The 18673-nt window shown below is 39.2% G+C and overlaps 1 protein-coding gene and 1 pseudogene across 1 annotated transcript; one reads left to right on the forward strand and one right to left on the reverse strand.

Moving 5' to 3' along the window:
- Positions 1-1087: 1087 nt before the first annotated feature.
- LOC146073293 (uncharacterized) lies at positions 1088-13464 on the reverse strand (annotated as a pseudogene).
- An 845-nt stretch (positions 13465-14309) lies between these two features.
- LOC146073294 (uncharacterized) lies at positions 14310-14927 on the forward strand (the record flags this gene model as incomplete). Its single annotated transcript, XM_083180472.1, has 1 exon — positions 14310-14927. A coding segment is annotated over exon 1 (618 nt), but the record flags the coding sequence as incomplete, so codon positions are not given.
- Between the last annotated feature and the right edge of the window lie 3746 nt (positions 14928-18673).

Genomic DNA, 18673 nt, shown 5'->3' on the forward strand with positions numbered 1-18673 from the left:
AATCATATTATTTATAAAAATCACTTTTTTATTTCAAAACAATCAATATTGGATTATCTGTCAGTAAAGCAAATGTCATTAAAAGGGAGAGATAAAAATCTCAGAAAGCAATCAAACCAATGTTTATATTAACCAGATAAAATGGTAAGAATGAAAATTCTGGATAAATTGCTGAATCGCCTTAAACGCTGCAATTGTATCAATGGCACAATCGGGATGACAGAGCCGGCTGCTTGAGCTGGTATGATAGTGACTGGGAGGAGCTGGTGGAACTCTGTAATGGATATAAAGCTCTTTCCTGTACAAGCCCCAGCACCAGTGTGAGCAGAACAGCTGTACATACACAGTACTAACAACCACATCGTCATTGTCTGTTCTACTGCAGCTCTATTTCCTAACAGAGATATTGTCCCAAGGGAAAAGCAGCCCCCAGCTTACTGGTCACAGCTCTCATTTCTTAACAAGATGGAGTTATATAAATCACTTTCCATATTCATAAAATATATATATGACCTCCCGGGAACACATATGGGCCCTCATTCTAATTCCTTAGTTCCCCCTGTGAGTACGCACAGGGGGCTGATGGTTAGGGCTTGCACATAATTAGTTATGCGCATGTGCAGGCCTTCTTTGCAAGCACCCTCGCCAACCCGCATTGTCGGCATGGCACTCGCACAGTAGGGGGTGGGTGGAGGCGATGAGGGGGCATGGGCATTCCCATGCTATGGCATGTCATGGGGTGCAGGGGGGTCTTCGGCCAGGCCCACCAAATATAAGGTAGTTTACACTGACGTAAATTTGAGTGGCCTGAAGAAATCATTTGTTGGTTGGCGACCATTGAATGGTTTCTCCACCAGCGGGACATGCGAGGGGAGGAGTCTACATGACACACCCTTTCACATGGTTGGAGGAGATACGGTGGCAGTGGGCAACAATTTGTGGGGTGGCCTTCTGGGACTCGGTAAGCTGCGTCCTTTGCAGGTTATCGAGTCAACCAGAATGAGGGCCATTGTGCTGATACAATTTTCTTATGAGAAACATGCAACACTAATTCCTTTAGAATGAATTCTTATGTGATAAATAAGCGTTACCTTTCTAGTACAACACTTGCCGCATGGAAGCATTTAAATGGTTTCTCTACAGCATGACTGCTCTGATGTATGAGAAGTTGAGATTTACATGTAAAGCTTTTTTTGCACTCTGAGCACATATGTGGTCTCTCTCCTGTGTGACTCCTCTGATGTATAACAAGATGTGACTTTTGGGAAAAACACTTGCTACATTCAGAGCATGTAAATTATTTCTCTCCTGTGTGAATCCTCTGATGTTTCAAAAGATGCGACTTCTGGGTAAAACACTTGCTACAGTCAGAGCATTTAAATGGTCTCTCTCCAGTGTGAGTCCTCTGATGTCGAACAAGATCTGGCCTGGAGATAAAACTTTTGCTACATTCAGAGCATGTAAATCGTTTCTCTCCTGTGTGACTCCTCTGATGTCGAGCAAGATCTGTCATGGAGGTAAAACACTTGCTACATTCAGAGCATGTAAATGGTCTCTCTCCTGTGTGACTCCTCTGATGTATAACAAGATGTGACTTTTGGGAAAAACACTTGCCACATTCAGAGCATGTAAATGGTCTCTCTCCAGTGTGAGTCCTCTGATGTCGAACAAGATCTGGCCTGGAGATAAAACTTTTGCTACATTCAGAGCATGTAAATCGTTTCTCTCCTGTGTGACTCCTCTGATGTCGAGCAAGTTCTTTCATGGAGGTAAAACACTTGCTACATTCAGAGCATGTAAATGGTTTCTCTCCTGTGTGAGTCCTCTGATGTATTACAAGATGCGACTTCTGAGTAAAACAATTGCTACATTCAGAGCATTTAAATGGTTTCTCTCCTGTGTGACTCCTCTGATGTTGGTACAGATGATACTTCTGAGAAAAACATTTACTACACTCAGAACATGTAAATGGTTTCACTCCTGTGTGAATTCGCTGATGTATGAGAAGCTTTGATTTACTTGTAAAGTGTTTGTCACACTCAGAGCACAGATGTGGTCTCTCTCCTGTGTGACTCCTCTGATGGATGAGAAGCTGTGATTTACAGGTAAAGCATTTGTCACACTCAGAGCACAGATGTGGTCTCTCTCCTGAGTGAATCATCTGGTGGATGAGAAGATGTGATTTACGTGTAAAGCATTTTTCACACTCAGAGCACATATGTGGTCTCTCTTCTGTCAGCCTCATCATGTATTATATGAGATACACTAGGCAGAATATGAGAACAGCTTTAGTGAATCCTCCAGAGGTGTAAGAAGAAATTACGTCCGTGGTTGTATTTATCAGAGATTGTCCATTCAACAATGAATTCTAATAACCTGTATTTTACCTGACCTGTAACAAGAAAAAGTCAATATTTTAATTATAAATATTACTGGGGTACATTTAATTCTTTTATTTTCTTCAATTAAACTTTATTGTGTAATAATAATAATGGTGCACTATACAAAAAATGCAAGAGTGATATATATGCATGGCAATAGGTAAACATCTGAATGGTATATCATAGCAAATACAGCGGTCAAGTAATAAGTGCAATAAATCAGTATTGTCAGTCCATCTATATACCAAATAAATAGGATGTAGTTTGACATTAATGGGGAATTCACTAAATTAATGACAAAACCTCCAAGAACCTTTGCTGTGATAATAACAGTATTGCTATTCTGAAAAATAATATGAACCAATACATGAGAAGAAAAGAAGAGGGACACAAAACCTGACCACACAGGACAACTAGCCCTGGCCTCCGGTATCTACTCTGGGACAGAGGTAAGGCTATAATTAAATCCCTTTCAAATGTTGAAGGGAAGATCTCACAAGACTCTCCATTGTTCATGCCATGTGGTATATTATATAGTATCTGTATTCTACATTGGAATCCCCTCAGTATAATATAAACATAACTTTCCCACATATAAACAAAACTTGGGGCTTAAGAGATCCTTGTTCAGAGAGGACTCAATCCAGTCCCTGTTAAAAAAAAAAACATGGAATAATCTGTTTTGAAACATCTGTAAAGAAGGCAGAAAAATTTAATTATTCTGTAATATTGTAAAAGAGACGCTTGTTTCGTGCTCCCACTTGTATGAATATTTGCTTACTTACAAAGGATTGGATGTGATATTGCCCTAATGTATGGGTTGCCCAAAGCTTCCAATAATCTGAAAAGAGCCAGACTGTTACATAGTTACATAGTTACATAGTAGGTAAGGCTGAAAAAAGACTTGCGTCCATCTAGTTCAACCTGGTATAGATATCCATTGCTGATTTGGTAGGTTCTGGTATTTTACAGACAAATTATATTTCTTATTTGTACCCATGGATGTTTTTCTCCAGTAAATGTTTGTCCAACTTTGCCTTAAACGCATTTAATGAGCCAGCCGTTACCACCTCTCTGGGAAGAGAGTTCCAGAGTTTGACTGTTCTGACCGTAAAGAAATTCTTTCTACTAGCTGAATAAAATCTTTTTTCTTCTAATCTATACTCATGCCCTCGCGTCCTAGATTCCTTTCTAGTAGAAAAGAGGGTGTGTGACAGTTCCTTATATTAGCCCTTGATATACTTGTACATGTTGAGCATGTCCCCCCTTAAACGTCTCTTTTCTAATGTAAATAGTCCCAAATTGCTTAATCTCTCCCCGTAGCTTAAATTCTCCATTCCCCTAATAAGCTTTGTTGCTCGCCTTTGGACTTTTTCTAATTCTATGATGTCCTTTTTATAGTGTGGGCCCCAGAACTGTACTCCGTACTCTAGGTGAGGTCTCACCAATGCTTTATATAGTGGCATAATTACCCTTGAGTCCCTAGTTTCCATTCCCCTCTTAATACATACCAGAATTTTGTTGGCCTTTTTTGTAGCTACATTACAATGGGCACTACAACCTAGTTTGATGTCTATTTGGACTCCTAGATCCTTTTCAAGTATGGAATTACCCAGTTCCTCTCCGCTAAGGTTGTAACTTGCACACTGGTTGTGTCTCCCAAGGTGCATAACCTTACATTTATCTACATTGAACCTCATCTTCCATTTTTTTGCCCACTCATCTAGAAATGCAAGATCATTTTGAAGCATGGTGACATCTTCTGATGATTTGATGACTTTGCTAAGTTTTGTATCGTCCGCAAAGATGGATACATTGCTGAGTAACCCTATCCCAATATCGTTAATAAAAATGTTAAACAAAATGGGCCCCAAAACCGAACCCTGGGGCACTCCACTTAGAACCGGTATCATATCTGATACAGCACCATTCACAACCACTCTTTGTTCTCTATTACATAGCCAATTCCCTACCCATCTGCATATATTTTCACCCAATCCTAGGTTCTCCATTTTATTAATCAATCTCTTGTGTGGGACAGTATCAAATGCTTTAGCGAAATCTCGGAAAATCACATCTACAGCATTTCCATTATCGAGGTTTTTGCTAACCTCTTCATAGAACCCTAGTAGATTAGTTTGGCATGAACGATTTTTCACGAACCCATGTTGGTTAGTACTGAGTAGACAGTGATGATCTAAATATTCCTGGATACCATCCCTTAAAAATCCTTCAAATAGTTTACCCACAATTGATGTTAAACTAACGGGTCTGTAATTAGCGGGATCTTCCTTTTTTCCTTTTTTGAATATTGGCACTACCTCTGCTATTCTCCAATCTTTTGGTACTATACCTGACGATAGTGACTTGCTAAAGCTATAATGTAGGGGGATAGCTAGTTCATCCCTTAATTCCATTAATACCCTCAGATGAATCCCATCTGGCCCTGGTGATTTATTTGTTTTGAGTTTGCTTAGCCTCAGTATTATTTCCTTCGGCGTGAAATCCACAATGAGATCTGGCTTATTTGTCCCTTTTGTGGTAAATGTTCGTTCCACAGTCTGCTCTCCCTTAGTAAATACTGATGAGAAGAACTCATTTAACAGTTTTGCTTTTCCCTTGTCCTCAGTAACACTTTTTCCACTAGTATCAGTTAGTGGGCCTATGTTTTCCTTAATTAAATGTTTACTATTTATGTATTTAAAAAAACTTATTTGGGTTGGTTTTGCTTTCAGTGGCTATGCACTCTTCATATAATATTTTAGCTGCTTTTATTACCCCTTTACAAGTTTTGTTTGATTCTTTGTATTTTGCGAACGCCTCCTCATTCAAGTTATTTTTATAGAATTTAAATCATGGGTCCTCAAACTGCGGCCCTCCAGATGTTGTGAAACTACAAATCCCAGCATGCCTTGCCACAGTTTTGCTATAAGGGAGTGTTAAAACTGTGGCAAGGCATGCTGGGATTTGTAGTTTCACAACATCTGGAGGGCCGCAGTTTGAGGACCCATGATTTAAAGGCTCTGGTTTTATTGTTGATAGCTGACCTTACTTCTTTGTCCAACCATGGTGGCTTTTTTTTGTTAAATTTACCTTTAGTTACTTTAGGAATGTATTCAATAGTAAGTGAATCAAGCATCTTTTTTAGAGTATCCCACATTTCCTCTGCGTTTTTTCCCTCCATAACCGTTTCCCACCCAATTCCTGTTAGGGCTTTCCTGAATAATTCAAAGTTCGCTTTTCTGAAGTTTAGTATTTTTGCAGATCCTTTTTGATGTAATTTACTGAAGTTGATTTCCAGTGAAACCATATTGTGATCACTGTTCCCTAATTGTTCAATTACTTTTGTGTTTGAAACTAAGTCTGTGTTATTTGTTAATACTAAGTCCAAGAGCGCCTCATCACGAGTTGGAGTTTCTACCGTTTGTGTAATAAACTGGTCTTTAAGTAAGCTTAAGCCGGGATCACATCGCCACCCCAGCATATTCACAAGCACAACCAGAGAACCCCATGTTTCCACTCCTAAACATTGCCTTCCTTTCAATCAATCTGTGACGGCTATGTATATGGATATTTATTCACAAACTGCATGTGTCAATGTGCAATGTGGATGCTATGCATGCGCAGTTATTCAATAATCTGTAGGATTGCAATTCCAATAAATAGTGACCCATGTTGAATTAGGTCCAACGTTCACAGTAATGCACCTTTTAAATATAATTCTATTATATACTGTAGTAATAGTAATGAATTAAATATTGGTCAAATAAATCTTGACTTACTGATAAGTTGACATCTCTAAAATAATATCTAAAAATGATTGTATTTATATCAGTATATTATCATGTATAATATAATTACCTTACTCTGGGGATCCTTCCTCTGTCTCTCTTACTCCTCCGTCCTCCCAGCTCTCCAACCAGTTACTGATCCAGCAGCTCCTCCATCAGCTCCCAGTGGCCTGATACAGCCTATTTATAGTCACTCCTCCCCATCCCTCCCCAGTAGTTCCCAGGATGCCCTGCAGGAATTCTTACACTGAGAGGTGACATGTAAATTAGGGTCACATAACATTAGTATACAGTCATTCACCACAGCAGCTCCTCCTGCCCAGCTCCTTGTCTTGTAAATGAGGTGTAAATATTCCTACGGTCACTTACTACAATGGGAAATGCTAATTACACCCTGGCAGGGTAACTCCTTGTATTCTAATTAGATTAATTGGACCTTTTATTTATTGTTTGGGCAGAGTTTCAGCAGAAAGACTTGTTCTACATATCAGCAGGAAAATAAGTGTTTTAAATTATAACAGTTATAGACATATTTACACAACCATAATGCCAATCAGTAATGATATAAAAGGATATGTTGGGTCTTAAATTGATTTTAAGTTATATTTCCTTGATGTAAAACTTGATGTAAAACTCAAAAATAGATAGAGGATATTCTGTCTTTGCTTTTAGATATGAAGACCGCAAACAAACAGTTGTGCGTCACAGTGGCGCTGCTGATAGTTATCCCACCACCTCTTTATACAATAATAGTACTTTCCTTGTCACAATACATGAAAGGTGGTGTACTGTACTTTTTCTCTGCACAATAGGATTTTGAAAAGGGACATGTCTTTAATTCCTCTAGATGCGCTCACATTCTGTTCAAAGCAAACAGCTTTGAGGTCGTATATAGGACCAATTACAAAGCTCTGGCTCATCCCTCATGTTTATTTCTTGCACCCTGGGGGAAACAAAGCAAATATACATAGGGCAACTCCATATTCGCAACAATTGTATTTATTATAAAATTGCACTCACATAAAAACATATAAAAATGGCATATCACCACTACGGGTACGTTGGTCTCCAACGTTCTCCCATATATTTCGAAGCGTCCCTCAGTATATGACGGCAGTCTGTTAGTCCTCCCCAGGAAGTGTCCAACTTTAGGTGATCAAGTTCTGCTTAAGCGCACTTTCAGACAACTGTCCTATCTCAGAATCAAGACTGACAAGACAAACGGAGCAGCCGGGAACCCCGCTCACGGCGTGGGCAATTGAACAAAAACTCCCCTAAAGTGGATTACAAAATGAATAGCCACGGAGCATAAGTATAACTCTTACTTTCTTCGCATTTATATTTCTAAAGCTTACTAACAACTAAAAGCCTATTTTTATGGCTAAGTGACTGAGCATTAACATCTGGCTGGAAACTAGCAATTTGTTTGCATTGGAGTGTGATTTTGGAGAGATCTAACATTTATATCTACAGACTAATATTGTCTCACAAAAGACTGCCGGTACTTATGTATTATTTGGGCTCCCATGTTAAATGCACCCCATTTTTTCATACCCCTACTATCCAACTACGCATGGAGTTGAGTTTATATAGTGTGGAGAGCGCAGCGAGCCACCGTGCCCGAAGCATGGCGAGCGCAGCGGTCTCATAAGAAAAACGGGAGCCCAGATATTACATTAGTACCAGACTGCCGTTAATCCCTGCTTTGCAGAAGTTAACCCCATGCATGCCTAACCAAGCCAAAAGCCTGCAATATATTTGTCTTTGCTTTCTATCTGCATTCTGAATGTGAAAGATAGATAGAGTGTGGATATGAACCACCTGAAAAATACCTGCTTGTGCTAAAAACACCAAAAGCACACTAAGAATAGTGAATAGTATGTTGAATATAAATGCTTTTTTTATGTGATTTATTTTGTTTTATGTAAATTTCACCGGCCGGTGTTCTCACTTTTTAAAAGTGTTTAAAAAAATGTTGTATTAGTAATCAAAATTATATTGATTTTGATCAAACCAAGTATCCAGTGTCCCTTCGCGTCGTCTACCTTGTATTTACTGTCTTTTCTTCTAAAGAGGGGTTGAGTATCCCCTCTAGACGGCAGTAGGGACAAACAATTTCCAGCGCTTTGCTATTAATACGTTTGGTTATATAAAAGCTGCTGTCAGGTAATTAGACGGACACTGACACCATTATAACTCTTGCGTTACCTGACAATATATTCCCTGGCTACCTGCCTCTATGGATATGTAAAATACAAATTGTCCATACAAATGATGTGAAATTGTTTTATTAATAATCTTAAATTAAACTAGTCACTGATTGATAATCTTGGGAAAAAGATATACCTACAGCAGACAGTACAGTGTGAGATTATATACTGATATTGTCATAGTTACTTGTCTTGCACTAGAAATGTGATGTTTCCATCTAAAAGCACATACACTGGGATAATTGTGTAATTACACCACTAATTGTGTGCTCTCATATCAACTCTCTGGCTGAAGGCAACATTCAAACATGAAATAAGACTATTATTATTGCTGAAGTGTTCTTAGCATTGTCTTTTGCCACCCGCCCCTATGTGATGTACTATAAACACACCCGATCGTGCATATGTAATGATCGGGTGCAGTGAATATATGAATATCTAATGAGCGGCTCAGCTCCCGGCCCCCTGCTGGCTGCTCTGTGTAAAAAAAATATACTTATATTTTTTTTATTAAATATATATTCATGTACTGTAAGCACATGAATACAAATAGCATGCCCCTTCTCAGAATAAAATTCCTGATTTTTTGACACCAAATGTAAAAAACAAAACACTTTATTTTAAAAGTTCACATTCCACTTCACCATAAAAAAATAGCAATTGCTACTCGGTGAAGCATGGCGATAATAACCATGAAATGTATTCGCCATCTGGTCATTGATTAGGGTGATTCACCGTTTTAGTCAAAAAATCGCCTTACAGCACGAAAATAGCACAAAATCGCCATAGAACATGGCGAATCAGCCTCATTGAATACTGCCCTAAGTGATACATAGGGGTGAAATGTAATAGGATGAGAGAATTAGAAAGTAAGAGATATGGTAAGAAATCAATAGTTTTTTTTAAAAGTGGCAGTCATTTACACTGCAAAATCAAACTGGTTTTGCAGTGTAAATGATTGCCGCTTTAAAATAACTGGAGTTTTCTTACCAAATCTCTCACTTTCCCGATCTCTCATCCTAATAAATGTCCCCCCATAGTATCAGTATAATTAATTAGATTGCACTAAACAACAGTGTGCTTTACATCACCTCACTGGGATATACAAACTTGTTACTATCCCTCTGAATGTGATTATTTGACCATTGATGTTTTGTTTCTCTCTGTGACAGTTATATATGTGTGTATATGTGCAATATTTTATTATATGATTTTTAAAAGCTTAGTTTTAGTATAACCTTCAATAGGTGGGAATAACTCCCCTTCCTGTCCATTACTGGTTACAAACTCTAGAACTTGCCTAGCTTTATCACATGTCCTAATGTAGATAGCCACTAATACTATGTTTAATTAATATATTCTATTATGTGAATAGAGGAGATACATTTAAAAGAGTGCCCCAACAAAAAGAGAGTGATTGTCCTTCTATTAATTATATGTACAACAAGTCTTTCTGCTGAAATTATGGCCAGACAATAGGTGAATCCTAAACAAAAGGCCCCTTTGGTGACATAACAGGATGCCAGAGCCTGATGTGATCTAATTACTATTCAAGGTGTTACCCTGCCAGGGTGTAATTAGCATTTATCATTGTAGTAAGTCACTTAAGGAATATTTATACCTCATTTAAAAGACAAGGACTAGGCAGGCGGAGCTGCTGTGGTGAATGACTGTATACTAATGTTATAGGCCCCTAATTTACATGTCACCATGAGCATCCTGGGAACTACTGGGGAGAGATAGGGAGGAGTGACTATAAATAGGCTGTATCAGGCCACTGGGAGCTGATGGAGGAGCTTCTGGGTCAGATACTGGTTGGAGAGCTGGGAGGACGGAGGAGTAAGAGAGAGACAGAGGAAGGATCCCCAGAGTAAGGTAATAAGATTATGCTGATAATTACACAATCAATTTTACTATTCTTTTGTGAATATTGTCTTGTTATTAGTGATTACATTTTATTTGACCAATATATAATTAGTTAATATTACTATATAATAGAATAATATGGTGTTATCCTACGTGTGACAGTGTAGTATTCATAAATCAATATACAAATTCATGAAAGTTCACATTATATGTATAAAAAAGAGACTTTATCATTTTTCATCAACATTGTATGTGTCAGTAATGTAGGGGCAGGAATCATTTAGATGTCACATAATTATACTGTATAATATCATATGTGATACAATATATATAATCAGTAATATGTACATTATATATCTCTATGTGTTCTTTATCAGTTCTATGATATCATGTATAAGTACCATATGGACTATATCTATATTTTCTCTATCATACTGTGGGATCATTTGTATAATATATCTGACATAATAAAAGGCTAATGCTGCTCCTCACCTTTATGGGGGCATTGGAGTGTTGTGCATGCTGGCAGTCACTAGATAGAGCTTCACGTTTTGCCCTGTTTGGGAGCTGACATTATGGTTATGTTAGCTAGTTACTTGTGTGTGTGTGTATATATATATATATATATATATATATATATATATATATATATATATATATATATATATTACGACCACAATAGTGCTATATAGCGCACAGTAATTATAATTGTCTTTCCTATCTCAAAACATTCATAGACACATTTCTCAAATATAAAACATTTATTTTAAAAAGCACTTTTAAAACAAGTAATTTTTCACACAATAGTTTCTTAACAGAGGATTTTCTTTTAGATAGTGAATGTGTACAAAATCCTGACGCGTTTCGTCTCACTACGAGACTTTCTTCAGGGGTGCTAAAAAAATACTTTATTGATCTGTATAGGGGTTTCTCCTTATTTCAACAATGGATAATTGTCAGTATTGGTATTATTGTTAGTGGCTCAGGAATGAATGAGCTCTCCACTGGGTGTGCTCTAACTTTACTATGAGGTCTGTTTACTGATCCATATTCACTCTTCTTTACGAAAAGACTGAAGAATATCAATTAATTGTTTGATTTCTGGCATAAATATGGTATTAGTATGGCCAGTATGTTTCCACTTATATATATGTTCAAGATTGCGACCTCAATTAAGTATTTTTCAGAATTTTTTCTCCAATGGATAGATCACTTTATGGTCCTTAGAGATTAAATTCAATTTTTCAAAGGAACAAATAAAAGATTCCTGGTATCACCAGCAGTAGTGTTCTCCTCTGTGTCTTTCACATTGGACACAGAGGAGAACACTACTGCTGGTGATACCAGGAATCTTTATTTGTTCCTTTGAAAAATTGAATCTGAGAGTATATTCCAAAACCTGGGGCTCTCCCCCTTCGAAAGACACTAGTAGCTTGTCTCTACTGTTCCCAGAATCAGAGATATCAGTCTTCCAGCAGCTGGTTACTGCTCTAGCTCCACACACCTGGTATGTAGTTTTATATACTCATTGACAGATTGCTCTGCCTCCTGAATTCTGATCCCCTAGTCCCGAGAACCATTTGGTAGATGGGATTCTATTGTTTTTAATTCCATTAAAATCTAAGAAATCTATTTCCAGGAAATGGAGATATCTGCAGTCAAGCAAGCTGTCCTCCCACCAGAAAATTATGAATAATAAGCCCACTCAACTATACACCCTTCCTCTACGTATTAAACATCCTCTACCACTCTGGAAGTTATGTATCAGGGCCCCTTCATTCAGCCCAATGCTCCCTTCTCCCACCCCATCTCCCACCATCTGTGCAGTAAAGGGGTAATTAGTGGTAATTACTGATCCAGGCCCTACATGCTGAGCGGTTGATATAATACCCCCTACCACCCACGGGACATCAAAGCTTCCCCCACCCCTACCGCTGGAGGATTGGTAGGGGCCCAAATACATCGCTATGCCCAGGGGCCTACACTGCAGTTGACACCCCTGTATGTATATATATATGTATGTATGTATGTGTGTATATATATATATATATATATATATATATATATATATATATATATATATATATATATATATAAAATTATTATTATTATTACTATTATTTACATACATTTGGTCTATCTATAATATTTTAACTGACCCGCCATATACTGGGTCACCTAATTGTCCATCTCCGTACTTTGCTCCGCCCCTCTGGAAACCTCCTTCTGAAAATCCTGCATTTGCCCCTGCTTCTATCACCCAGACTTTCATGCAGTTTATTTTTCCCAAAATATCATATGTACTGTGACTATTTATTAATATTTAACTTTTATTTGGATCTTTATTAAAATTAAGGACCACCTCTTACTGTTTTGCTACACACCGCGAAATTATAAGTGATTTAAACTATCCATATCTTGCATACTCAAGAATAAGTTTTTTGGCAATCTCCTTTACAGAAAATTGCGAATCCGAGGTCCACTATGTGTGAAAAGAGTCTCGGAACTTAATTGAAATATAGTGTGATAAAAATGACCTATATCCAGCCACTTTTTACCCAATAACTCGGGTTGGTTGTGTGGTCAAATCATTGGTCATCACCTTCACACACTCTCATTAGGTATCAATCCTACTTTTTTACATATTAAATATAAGGAAGCTTGGGCCTGAGGAAGCTTAACTGCGAAGCGCGTGCCGGCTAGCGGTGCGCAGGCAGTCCTGTTTAGCTGATTTATTATTTTTCATACTAATGTATTTTGATTGATGTCTTAGCGGTGTGGTGACTCTATAGCCCTTATTAGGGCTTCTACCCACTGTTGTGCTACTAGTAGAGACACCCCATATTGGATCTCTATCACTCTATATAGTGAGGTATCTCTTTGGAGGCTCATATGCCCCTATAGCATATACTGGGTGTACCACTAACCCCAGAAGATACCGTCATCTATATTACCTGCTGACTATACATTGCCTCACCGGTGTCGAGGTCGCTCCGACATTTATACGGAGTAGACACACCGGATGAGTCTTTGATGGTATAGCTGCAGCATTGTTCTGTGATTAGTATAAACACAGCATCAACAGCAGGTTTACACCAGATATAGCACATCACAACTGTGTATTATGTAGAATGAGTCACCCATGAGAAGGGCACCTACCCAGACCCTGACAGCGGAGTAACACTCACCTCCGCCTGACAGCGTCATAGTAGTCATACCGCGTGAGCCCGTTACACTGCTATCTCACATAGCACTAATAAATTAATACTGTCAGCTAACACCTGCCTGCCACCCCATTTTTATGTGTGTATACCTACCCTTGTCTGTTATGTGGTTTTAATTTTCGCAGCCTTTTACAAATAAAACATTAAAAGTTATATTTTAAGTCTTATTCTTTGAGGTGCACCGAACAAAAGGACATTCTTCTCTTTCCTTACAGGTTATGTTTCCACTCTACCAAGGGAATTCCAGTGTAGAATAGCAGATACTCTAAAATATTCCACATGGTGTGAACAACAGAGAGTCTTGGGAAATATTCCCTACAACATATGACAGGAGGGTAATTTTAGCCTTCTCATGTGCGGCTCCTCTCACCCCCTGCCCCTTATTTTATCTTCTCATGCATTGGCTTATGATATTTTCATGGACAGCAATACTGCTATTATCTCCACAAAGGTTTCTTGGAGGAGTTTTCATGTATTAATTCCTCATTTATGGCAAACGGCATCATATTTATTTGTTATATTAATGGAATGACATTACTGACTATGGATATATATCAGGGTCACATGCATTGAATAATCTATTATTACATGTCGTGCTTTATGCAATACAATTATATTTGAAATTCATTTTTTTGTTGTTTATTTGTGTTACAGGTATAATACAGATATTCTGCTAAGAACATTACAAGACATCATTGTTAAAAGGACATTATTCTCTGATCAAGCCAACTATAGATAGTGTTTTTCTATACAGCTCTGGAGGATTCACTAAAGACATTCTCATTTTCTGCATGGGAGAAACCTTCCACAGCTAATTTGTATCTTATCTAATACAGGATGAGTCTGACAGGAGAGAGACCACATCTGTGCTCTGAGTGTGACAAACGCTTTACATATAAATCACAGCTTCTCATACATCAGAGGAGTCACACAGGAGAGAGACCACATCTGTGCTCTGAGTGTGACAAATGCTTTACATATAAATCACAGCTTCTCATACATCAGAGGAGTCACACAGGAGAGAGACCACATCTGTGCTCTGAGTGTGACAAATGCTTTACACGTAAATCAAATCTTCTCATCCATCAGAGGAGGCACAAAGGAGAGAGACCATATCTGTGCTCTGAATGTGTCAAATGCTTTACATGTAAATCACATCTTCTCATCCATCAGAGGAGGCACACAGGAGAGAGACCATATCTGTGCTCTGAGTGTGACAAATGCTTTACATGTAAATCAGATCTTCTCAGACATCAGAGGAGTCACACAGGAGAGAGACCATATCTGTGCTCTGAGTGTGACAAATGCTTTACACGTAAATCACATCTTCTCAGACATCAAAGGAGTCACACAGGAGAGAGACCACATATGTGCTCTGAGTGTGACAAATGCTTTACATATAAATCACAGCTTCTCATACATCAGAGGAGTCACACAGGAGAGAGACCACATGCTTTACATGTAAATCAGAGCTTCTCATCCATCAGAGGACTCACACAGGAGAGAGACCACATCTGTGCTCTGAGTGTGACAAATGCTTTACACGTAAATCACATCTTCTCAGACATCAGAGGACTCACACAGGAGAGAGACCACATCTGTGCTCTGAGTGTGACAAATGCTTTACATATAAACCACAGCTTCTCAGACATCAGAGGAGTCACACAGGAGAGAGACCACATCTGTGCTCTGAGTGTGACAAACGCTTTAAATGTAAATCACAGCTTCTCATCCATCAGAGAATTCACACAGGAGAGAAACCATAGAAATGTGATGAATGTAGCAAGTGTTTTATCACCAGGCAAGCACTTGTTCGGCATCAGAGGAGTCACACAGGAGAGAGACCATATACATGCTCCGAATGTAGCAAAAGTTTTTCCCAGAAATCACATCTTTCTGAACATCAGAGGAGTCACACAGGAGAGAAACCATGTCAATGCATTGAATGCAGAAAGTGTTTTACAGTAAAGAAAAGTCTTCTTCTTCATCAGAGGATTCACACTGGATAAAAACACATTAATGTTCTAAACGTAGCAAGTGTTTCACTAAGAAATAAAGGGACCTTATCCATGTCTGCTCTTTTAGACCCCTTCGTTCACAAGCGGTCCGATGTTGGGCTATTGTCACAGCATAAGATGACATTTTACAGCAGATCCGGGCGGCTCTGATGTTATGTGTCTGCACATGTGCATTGTCATCTGTAGGGGACTGTTCAATGGGTGCACACACACAACCTTGAGGGCAGGGGGGGCAGGTGGTGGTGGACCGGACCATTTGCATATGGGAACGCCCAGCACTTAATGGGTGATCCCTAGATAACACTGGGCATTATCATGCTAATGGGCCAATGATGCGGGTACAGGGGCAGGCAGATGATATCACCGGTTGTCAGCTGCCCGCCCACTTCCTTCTGAATTCTCACACACATCTAAGGTTGTTCTAAGCAGATGTGCGTGTGCCTTCCACATCATTCGATGGTCGCTGACCATCGAATGATATGGGTGTTCCCCTACAGCCTGCGAATGGATGTCTATGAAACATCCATTCACAGCCTGTGTGTAGGAACACCTGCTGTAAGTTGGGGTGAGCAGCCCGGCATTCTCAGGTGGAGTTTGGTGGAAGCAACTAAAAGAAACCACAAAAAACTTGTTATACATCCAATGAGTCACACAGGGGATCAGCCATATACATTCTCTGAGTGCAGCAAGTGTTTTACTAAAGAGATCAACCTCATTACTCACATACATAGTCACTATGAGGGTCTGAATGTTGCAGGTGTTTCATAAGTAATTGTATCACCACATTATGTGTTTCAGGAAGGTAACTTTAATGTTACAGTATGAATATGGCAATGAGTTGATATAAATCCATCTTGCTAAAGACAGGAGAGCTGTGACCAGTAAGCTGGGGGCTGCTTTTCCCTTGGGACAATCTCTCTGTTAGGAAATAGACCTGCAGTATAACAGACAATGACGATGTGGCTGCCATTACTGTGCCCTGTAATATACAGCTGTTCTGCTCACACTGGTGCTAGTACAGGAAAGAGCTGTATATCCATTACAGAGTCCCAGCAGCTCCTCCCAGTCCCTATTATACCTCCGTATTCTGTCCCTCATACATTCCTATTGCTGTCTTATCTCCCTCTGATTCATATACTACTAGCTGACCCGCCCGGCGTTGCCCGGGAAAACCTTGGGGTTTTTTTATTTCCAAAATTGCTGAAAAATGTAATCTTACAGTATGCTGTGGCAAAGACCTAAGATTGTAATTTGTTGTAGATTTCACCATAATGTTAGAATGGGTTTGCATTGATATTCAATGACGGCAATGAATTCAGGTGTGGTGGTGTTGTTTGAAACACAACGATCCTGAGTTGATAACTTGTATGTGTTGATGAATTCTACATCCACTCCTGAGATTTAGCACCTATGACATAGCCTCCAACATCTGAGGGTCAGAAATCGGTACAAAATCAGAAAGGGATGTGGCCACACCTCCATTTCTATACTTTCAATGGTACAGTTTCTAGGATGTGTAAATACAGGTGCTGAGTGCGTGGAGACCGGGGTGGGCGTTACTTACCGCGCCATAATTAATAAAAAATTCAAGGCTCCCTGCCACTCCCGCTCCCCTCACCAATCCAGCCTGCAGCAGTCTCTGAGGTCTGGAGATCTGTAAAGCACATGCACCGGTCATCTCTACCAGTGGGGCAGCCCCTGAGTGTGGGAGCATGTCCGCAGGCCTGGCCACATGACGTCATAACGCGACGCAGGCTACCCGCACAACACTGCAATGCACCACTGGGAATGGGTGCAATGGGCCAAATTCTTCCCTACACCCGCCGGGCCAATCCACCGATCCAGCCATCGCAATCATCAATGGGTGCATTGATAAGGTTTGGAGTGTAAGAAGTTGAAGAATAAGACTGAGATAAAGATTTTCCATGTTAAAGTGTCCAATTTACTCAATAAATCATGAAAAGATATAAGTGTACATACTGTAGAAGTACAATCAAGAAATGAAAGTAGGATTAAAAAATAAGTTCTGATTCAAACTCATAATTGTTTGGATGGGGGTGGGTTGTGAAACAAATCTATAGGTGGAGGGGGATATGGATATTGTGGGCATAATTGGTGTTTGGTACACCTACAGGGGCTACTCATTTGTTGGGTTTTTCACTACAGTGTCATGGTCACAGTGTCACCATAAGGGGATTCCCAATTCGGGTCCAGGTGGTCTTTTAGGAACCCTTTACAATCCCGTAGGTCTCTTCTCCTTGAGCCTACGGTCTCCCTTAATAATAGTCAATCACTGAGGGAGACCATAGGCTTTAGGAGAAGAGACCAACGGGATTGTAAAGGGGTCCCTAAAAGACCACCTGAACCCCAATTGGATTTCCCCCTACAGGGGGGTGACACTGTAGTGAAAATTTCTCATCAACTGGGGACCCCCTGTAGGTGTACCAAACACCAATTATGCCCACAAAATCCATACCCCCCTCCACTTATAGATTTGTTTGGCAACCCACCCCATCCAAACAATTATCAGAGAAGAAGGACATTCTTCTCTTTCCTTACAGGTTATGTTTCCACTCTACCAAGGGAATTCCAGTGTAGAATAGCAGATACTCTAAAATATTCCACATGGTGTGAACAACAGAGAGTCTTGGGAAATATTCCCTACAACATATGACAGGAGGGTAATTTTAGCCTTCTCATGTGCGGCTCCTCTCACCCCCTGCCCCTTATTTTATCTTCTCATGCATTGGCTTATGATATTTTCATGGACAGCAATACTGCTATTATCTCCACAAAGGTTTCTTGGAGGAGTTTTCATGTATTAATTCCTCATTTATGGCAAACGGCATCATATTTATTTGTTATATTAATGGAATGACATTACTGACTATGGATATATATCAGGGTCACATGCATTGAATAATCTATTATTACATGTCGTGCTTTATGCAATACAATTATATTTGAAATTCATTTTTTTGTTGTTTATTTGTGTTACAGGTATAATACAGATATTCTGCTAAGAACATTACAAGACATCATTGTTAAAAGGACATTATTCTCTGATCAAGCCAACTATAGATAGTGTTTTTCTATACAGCTCTGGAGGATTCACTAAAGACATTCTCATTTTCTGCATGGGAGAAACCTTCCACAGCTAATTTGTATCTTATCTAATACAGG

The sequence above is a fragment of the Crinia signifera genome, chromosome 4 (genome assembly GCF_055691185.1).
Source record: "Crinia signifera chromosome 4, ASM5569118v1, whole genome shotgun sequence".
NCBI lineage: Eukaryota > Metazoa > Chordata > Amphibia > Anura > Myobatrachidae > Crinia > Crinia signifera.